The sequence below is a fragment of the Neolamprologus multifasciatus genome, chromosome 23 (genome assembly GCF_963576455.1).
Source record: "Neolamprologus multifasciatus chromosome 23, fNeoMul1.2, whole genome shotgun sequence".
NCBI classification, from domain to species: Eukaryota; Metazoa; Chordata; class Actinopteri; order Cichliformes; family Cichlidae; genus Neolamprologus; species Neolamprologus multifasciatus.
Genome location: NC_140460.1, coordinates 18,566,759 through 18,574,608, shown reverse-complemented (window position 1 = coordinate 18,574,608; position 7,850 = coordinate 18,566,759). Strand labels below are relative to the sequence as shown.

The 7,850-nt window shown below is 40.1% G+C and overlaps 1 protein-coding gene across 1 annotated transcript; it reads right to left on the bottom strand.

Moving 5' to 3' along the window:
- Positions 1–3,185: 3,185 nt before the first annotated feature.
- LOC146491357 (secretory phospholipase A2 receptor-like) lies at positions 3,186–6,939 on the bottom strand. The gene is made up of 4 exons (XM_085152855.1): positions 6,806–6,939; positions 5,185–5,498; positions 4,518–4,804; positions 3,186–4,423 (listed from the first exon to the last, which is right to left on the bottom strand). The coding sequence occupies exons 2-4, from the start codon at positions 5,462–5,464 to the stop codon at positions 4,235–4,237; spliced, it is 756 nt and encodes a 251-aa protein (XP_085008981.1). The 5' UTR covers positions 5,465–5,498; positions 6,806–6,939; the 3' UTR covers positions 3,186–4,234.
- Between the last annotated feature and the right edge of the window lie 911 nt (positions 6,940–7,850).

Sequence of the window (7,850 nt, the reverse complement as noted above, 5' to 3'; positions counted from 1 at the left end):
TTCCTACAGTTTAGTCTTTATTAGTCCCAAAGCTGAGTTTTATCTGACCTGACTCAGTTTCAGTTCACTGTTCTGACCTTCACGCTCATGATGATGATCTGTGTTATGTTCATTAACTGAAGACTTTTCATTTGTTGCCTCTCTCCAGAACTCTGTAACCAACATAAAGATGTGTGGAAATGTTCCTGCTCCCAACAGCACCAAAATTTCAAACTGTTGTTTAGGTTCGGGAGATGTGATCACCCCTGATTTACATAAAGCAGCCAAAACTTTGACTTCATTAAATCATTAACATAACTGGTAACTTAGCTCGTTTCAGTCCAAATGAGCATCAGGCTTCTGTCTAGGGCAAGGCAATATGGCCAAAAATATTTATCACGATATATATTTGAAAATTTGCAATAACGATATATAACTGACGATATAATTGACGCAAGAGAAAATACTTTACAACTCCACAACTTTATTAGTGCAAAAAACCCCATCAATGTATTTTCACTTAAACAAGCAGGTGTTTTTTATGTGCATTAAAGCTACATAAAAATGTAACAGTGCAAATGCAAATTCCTTGCTGACAGTTTAACCAAAAGGCATTTTCAGTGGAAATTGGCCAACATATCCTGAGCATAACCATGTATAATATCCACAAAACTTAAAAAGAGGTTATTCACACACACAGTGCAGCACAGTATGTATTACTCTGCGAGGCTCCTGACTACGGTAGCCGTAATGCTCCGACAATCCATCAAGTGGTGCGGCTTCGTAGCTTAGCAAAGTCATACTAAAACATTTTTTGACAGATTTTTGAGCGCCGTGTACCACATAAAATCAGTTCGGTAATATCGGTAATAACGACGGCCCTCTTGCACGCTCTACCACAAATTGTACTTTGGTGTGTATCTGACAGACAAAAGCTAAACCAGTTCCACACCACTGAAGTTGCAGCATTTTTAGAAACCAATTCTGATTCATCCGTTTCATTCAACGATCCGCTTTCGCCCTTCTCATTCTCCGTCGCCGCCATGCTTTTTCCGCCATGTGCACATGAAAACAAAGGCACTGCGCATGTGCGTTTTACATATTCTATCGCAATATTTCATTTTCTTATCATTTCCTAAAATTATACTGGCATTACTGTGAACGGCATGGCCCAGCCCTGCTTCTGTCCTTAAAAATAAAAACTTTTAACTCTGATTAAACTGATCTTGGGTTGTTTTGTGTTGCAGAGAAATCTGCTGTTAAACTAACATTCAAGGATACGTTTCACCTCATTCAGTGGGAATATTCTTTTTCCTCGGTTCTCAGGAGGATCTTAGTCTTCGTTTCAAAATGTTTACGTCACTATCAGTCAAACACACAACCTTTTCCACATAAAGTAGCTGAATGGAAACAAAGTGCAGACTGTCATTTATCATGGTGTTAAGCACAGTCTGAGAAAAAACTTTAAAAACTTCTGAAAATAATTTTCTAAATGTTACATGTGTTTTCAAACAAAGTGGCAAAGTAGCAATAGAACCTGTAGATGATGTCCCAAAGCCTGAACCCACCATCCCTGTAGTACATCATTCAGCCCCTGCTCTGTGATGTCATCAGGGATACAGAGGGAAGGATGGCACCCTTTCTACTTGAAGCTGTAAACTAGAGAGCAGTCAAATCCCAGTAAGAGAGTTGTTAGGTTTAGGTTTATTAGTCTTTTTATACCAAAGTACAAGATCCAGTCTCAGATAATAGAAGGTCCAGAGCTAAGTAATTAATCTGTAGAGTGTAGCGAGTGTGAGGTATGAGAAGCTGATGAAAAGAGAGAAGTATGTTGAAAAAGAATGTATGAAAAAAAACGTACTTTCTTGTCTGTGGTTGTTTCATTGTTATGTGTGTTTTGTTTAATTCCGTGTTTCACTGCTGTGCAGCCAACAAGAAACTAAACTACCAAAGTCAAAGTCACAAGTCTTGATGCTTTTAGAACTACAACACTTCCTCAGCCTCAGTTACCTTGTACAGAGGATGCACCATGGGCAGGTTGCGCTCCAGAGACACTGTAAAAACCTCAGCCAACAGGTGAGAACTGAGGTCAAACAGATTAAATTCTGCACTTCTCACAAAGATCTTGGCCATCAACCAGTCGTACTCAGAATCAGTAGGGGGAAAGATTGGGTTGTCCTCTGCTGGTTTCTGCTTCAGTTGCAGGAGCAGGAAAAAACCTAAGTAAGTTATAGCACTGTTATTGTAATTAATTATTTAATAACAGATAGAAATACCCAGGTAATTCAGTGTAATGATCATTATTTCCCAATGTATATAGTACAATAATGAATTAGGAGTGCATAATTGAAGGAGACTGCCACCTCTTATCTGTAAGGCTGAATTCAGACACACATCAGAGGAAAGTCATTTCTACAACTTGTATCCACAGTTTTATTCTTTCAATCTCTATCCACAGATTCTGGTCAAGGCGACCACCACCACGATTAGCAGAACAGGTCATCAACCAATAGGAAGGTTGGTGGTCCGATCTCTGGTTGCTCCAGTCTGTATGCCAAAACCCAGTGTATTGATGTGTATTGATGTTATCTAGAAAGTGTTTAGATGTAAGAAGCTGCTGACTTGAATATGGCTTTGGGAAGAACTTTGCTTTAGGCTCGGGGACAGGAGATCAAACTTATCTTTGTTTCCTGTCAGAGAAAATCCATAACCACTTTCTAGATACTACAGCGTGGGATGCTGCTACCAGTAACCTGCTTAAAGCTGTTTTCAAAAAAAGTGTGAATGAAAGAGTAAATCAATGTAACCTTAACCAACGTTCAAACTTAGATGCTAAGTTTAATGTATGAGTTTAAAGCTTACCTGAATAGTCCGGCCTGCACGTCCACGCCCTGTCCGGCCACCTTCCAGGCCGTTGGCTGGACATCGTCGTTGTCGCGGCCGGCCTCCGGCCCTAGTTAGTCGCCGCCATTGCCTTTCACGTGGCCGGCCTCCGGATCTGCCCTGTCGCCACCGCTGCCATTGCCTTCCACGCGGTCGGCCTCCAGGACTGTTTTGGACTTTTGTGCTGTCGATCTCCGGGCCGGCCCCCTGCACCGCCCGATTCTGGACTCTTGGACCGCCGTTCTCCGGGCCGGCCCCCGGAAACGCCCGGATTTGGACTGTTGTGCCGTCAGCCTCCGGGCCAGCCCCCTGAACTTTTTCGGAACTGTTTTCCTGGCCGGCCTCCGGATCCCCGTCGCCTGGGTTGCCGCCATTGCCGTGTGCACGGTCGGCCCCCTGAACTATTTTCTGCGTCGCCGCCACTGCCTTCCGTGTGGTCGGCCACCTAAACTGAACTGTGTTTGGGCTGCTTTCTTGGGCTCTGGTGTTTCCTGTGTCCTGCTTTTGTTTTCTGTTGCGTTTTCAGTTTGTCTGTGTCGCGATCTACCCTTATCTAGCTGTGTGTCTGTCTGCGTAAGTGTATTTTGTATTCCTAGTTTTGTTACCCTTTTGAGTTCAGTATTAAAACTGTTTTGAGTTCACATTCTGCCTCTGAGTGTCTGCACATTGGATCCTCCTACTACCACTCCTGCCTGCACACAGCCGTTTCATAACAAATTCCTATGTACGTAGTTAGAGTGTACTTCTCGATTTCTGTAAAACATTCTTTTCAAAAGGAATACAAGACGGCCTGTTTTAGGATGTAAAAAAAGCCTCATAGCAGTGAAAGTTACCATATGGTTCCCTCACCATTGCTCGTAAAGACAAAAATAACTGCTTAACTGCACATTAATCTTTATTTAATATCTTTATTGACTTGAGACAACTTTTAAATTATGTATAGTCCAGTATTTACTTGACATGTCACACAACTACATTAGGAAAATAACACATATAACAAGACGTTATGATTTTTCTGGTTTACATTAATCTATCGTCATCGTATAATCTAACAGTATGAAAACATTTCCATCACTATTTCTCACCTTTTCAATGTACTGACTATATTAACTGATATCTTTGTAACATACATCATGAATAAAGGTACGATTATTCTAACTCAAAAACTTTTAACTGGTAGTGTAAAGTGTTTGTCAGGTTCTCATTCTTCTTGGAATTTCTAATTTTGGACTCACTCATAAACCTGAATGACGGTTCATTTTTGTTTAACCCTGTCTGTGGAGTCTGCTTTGGATTATTTCTCCTGTTTACTTTGACACACATGTATCTAAGTGTCATAAGATGGAAAAGTATAGATATATCAAATTTTTACTTAATTCATTTTGGAACAGAGAAAGTTCCTTATCTGCTGGCAGTTTCTTATGCCGTAGGGTGAACTACCGTTCTTCTCGAGGACGCCACAGAGGCCCTCGGTTGGGCATTTTGGGATATCCTGATATTGCATTTCTTCTCCACCCACCCACAGCCACTCACCAGCCAGGTTACACAGGCCTGTCCACACCTGCCAACAGTAAACAAAGAGAAACAAACAAAGTTACAGTCAGTACAGTTACGAGTCTCTCACCAACACAAACACATGCAGAAAACTGCCCAACCTCATCAGTGGTAGCGTTTTGTGCAATCTCTCGTGCAGTGGTGTAGTTATCTGGAGTGATCAGGGAGGCCAGGTCATAGCCGTGGTTCCTGGATGAAGAGGCTGGATCTTCTGTGACCACTCCATCCAGAGACCTGCAGTGTTCTAATGCTTCCTCCCATGTTTTATTCTCCTTCACCAGAATCAGCTTTTCCTCATAACATAGGAAAGCACGTTTTTCGTCACACTTCTTGTGTTCCCATTCTCCGTCGCTTTTTCTGTTCACACAGTTTTCATCCTTTTTTGGTCCTGCAAGAAGTCGAAGTACAATAGACAAAAACGACTGGGATGGATTTCAGAGATGTTTTAAAGGTCTATTTTTTTTTTTATCTAGATTCATTATCAAATCATTTTACCAGTACAGTGTTTATGTGTCTAACAAACCCTCCTTGCTTAAGTTGCAGCTGAAACAGTTGGTTTGGGACATCATGAAACTCATTAGAGTCAACACTGTGGTGGAAAACACTGCTCCACACTGTAAATCTGATCCTTTCTCACCAGTCAAATTGATGAATGCTCAAAATGTCTCAAACTGATTTCAGGTCACAATGCAAATAAGTTTGGTATAATTACCAGTAAGTTTGATCTTGTAACATCTAAGGAGTAAGAAACATAGTATGAAAATTTACCACCACCATGCCATTGTGTGAAGATGGCTATTTCGTCTCCTCTGGACCATTTCCATGGACTTGTTTCATCCTCCCGGGACAAACCGATCCATCCAGAGTACGTTATTAAAGCTTTATTCTCTTCTGCAGTTCTCACTCGGACCAAGTCAGTGTGGTTCTCCCTGCAGTATGCCAGTGCATCTGCCCAGGTATACTTGTGAGGGTCATTATAAAACTTGATGTCCAGCAGATGTCCACACACGGGGAAAAGAATGAGCAGGAGGGCAACGTGCTTCGTCATTGTGTTTTTCACAGGAGAAAAGTGGACAGAAAGCCTGCACAGACAGGACACAGAACAGAAATTTTATAGTGAGGAAGAGCAGCGTCTGCTGTGTCCACATAACGCTCTACTGATGAATGTTGGGAACAATAAACTCTTCATTAAACACAACTAGAGTAAATTGCACAGATATAGGTGTTGTGTGTTTAAAGAAATTAATAAAACATTTCAAATTTCAAGTGAAATGTCCTATTATTTAAAAAGAAAAGAACACAAAACAATAGAAATACTAATTTAAATGAATTATTGTAATGACATTTACAAAATAAGAGTGCGAGTGAGATCAAACTGAATAGTGAGATAACTTTTGTTTTTTGTTCTTCTTTGGGGGATCATACACTATGTTCAGTGTCTGATCCCTTTGTCACGATCTTGGGTCATTTGACCCAGCGTATTGAGTTTTAGTTTATTTTGATGTTTAAAGAGCACTAACAGTGTAGACCAGTCTAAATGGATCTTTGATGACATAAATAGCATTTTGGTTATTTCAGGTTAATTCCTCTATAAACGGCTGTTTCAAAAATATAGATGTAATAACTCTTTAGCAATTAAGTCTCATGATCTGCCTTGGTTCTCCCTGAATGCTGGGTTTTCTGCTAGTTTGTCTGTTTAGTTTAAAGTGTTTTCCCAGTTTTAGTTCATAATTAATAATTCCAGCAATAAAGCTGTGTTTTGAGTTTAGTTTGGATTTTGGGTCCATTCCTGCCTGCCTAATACAGCTGTTATGACACCAAGTACTTTCAGACACTACAGTGACTTTGGTCCAGTTTATACAGGAATACTTCTTTAATGAGCTGCCTTTTTTAATTTTTTTATCTATACTTGTTCCTATATCTATGTGACAGTTTAATTAATCATGGTTTTCAATCACTGACATGAAAACAGGAGTTAAACCAATTCAGTTCTCTTTCAGTTGAGCTGTGTTTATTGTCACTTTGCTCACTACATATTTTGTCAGCTATAAATTTTACTACTATTTGCTGTCAGTCAGTGTAAAACATTACAACAAAATCAAAATCAGACAAAGACGTAATGTGTTAACCTAAGTCTCAGATGGTTGTTTTAGTGAAATTGCTCTAAAATGACTAAAGAAAAATTAGAGAATGAGTTGTACATGCATACATGCTAGTCTCAGGAAGTTAAATTGCTTTTAATATACAGTTTCAGCAGATTAAAACTGAAATCAGCCCAACTGATAAAGTCCACAACTTACGTGGCTATCACACTGTTTTCGCTTTATCTCTTTGTAAATATTACTCTCTGTCATTCATTCATTGGACCTGTTTGTACAGCAGCACTTACCTTGGTAGATGTTAGGGAAGCTTTGAAATTCACTCCAGTTATGATCCCTCTATATCAAGTCTGAAAAGACACCAGTGGTGATTCAGAGGTTCATGCAAAACCTGCCATCTATGTCCCAACTAAACTGATGGATAGCTATGGCGTGGCATCCCACAAGCCATTTAAATCAAAAGCAAAGCAGCAGCATTCAAATTTACTGTTTCTGGATATTTACTTTACTTCTCATGTTGTGTAAACCACCACACCCTACTAACAGAAAGCTGTCAAAGGTGGGGATTTTTGTGTTTGAGTGATGTTGAAATCGCTAGAAAGATGACAGAAATTACTTAGAGAGACTTAGAGACTTTTTATTGTGCAGTTTCTTGCACAGAGAAATTGGGTAGCTGGACCACAAGGTGCAAAAGTAGAGAAGGGAAAACAAATATACAATGAGGGGAAAAAATAAATAAAAAGCAATATATATGTATACATATATGTGTGAGTGAACTATATACATGGTGTATGCGTAGGAAACATTGAAACAGAAACATTGTGGGGCTGCATACAAGGGCAGTTATTTTATTTTATTTATTGTATTATATAAGGGTGGAGTGGCGATGGTCATTTAGGGTGGAAATGGTGATTCCAATGAGACCAAAATATTGCACAACATATGCCTTAAAACATTTTTATAAAAACCTTTGTTTTTTGTGTTTTAATATTTCTGTTTACATAATAATAATAATATATGCAGAACAATTGTTTTATATATATTTATATATCCATCAATTCGCTTCTCCTTTTCAGGGTTGCGGGGGGCGCTGGAGCCTATCCCAGCTGTCATAGGGCGAGAGGCGGGGTACACCCTGGACAGGTTGCCAGTCTGTCGCAGGGCCAACACACAGGGACAGACAACCATTCACGCTCACATTCACTTGCACATTCACACCTAATGGCAATTTGGATTTTTCAATTAACCTATCCCCACAAGCTGCATGTCTTTGGACGGTGGGAGGAAGCCGGAGTACCCGGAGGCAACCCACACAAACACGGGGAGAACATGCAA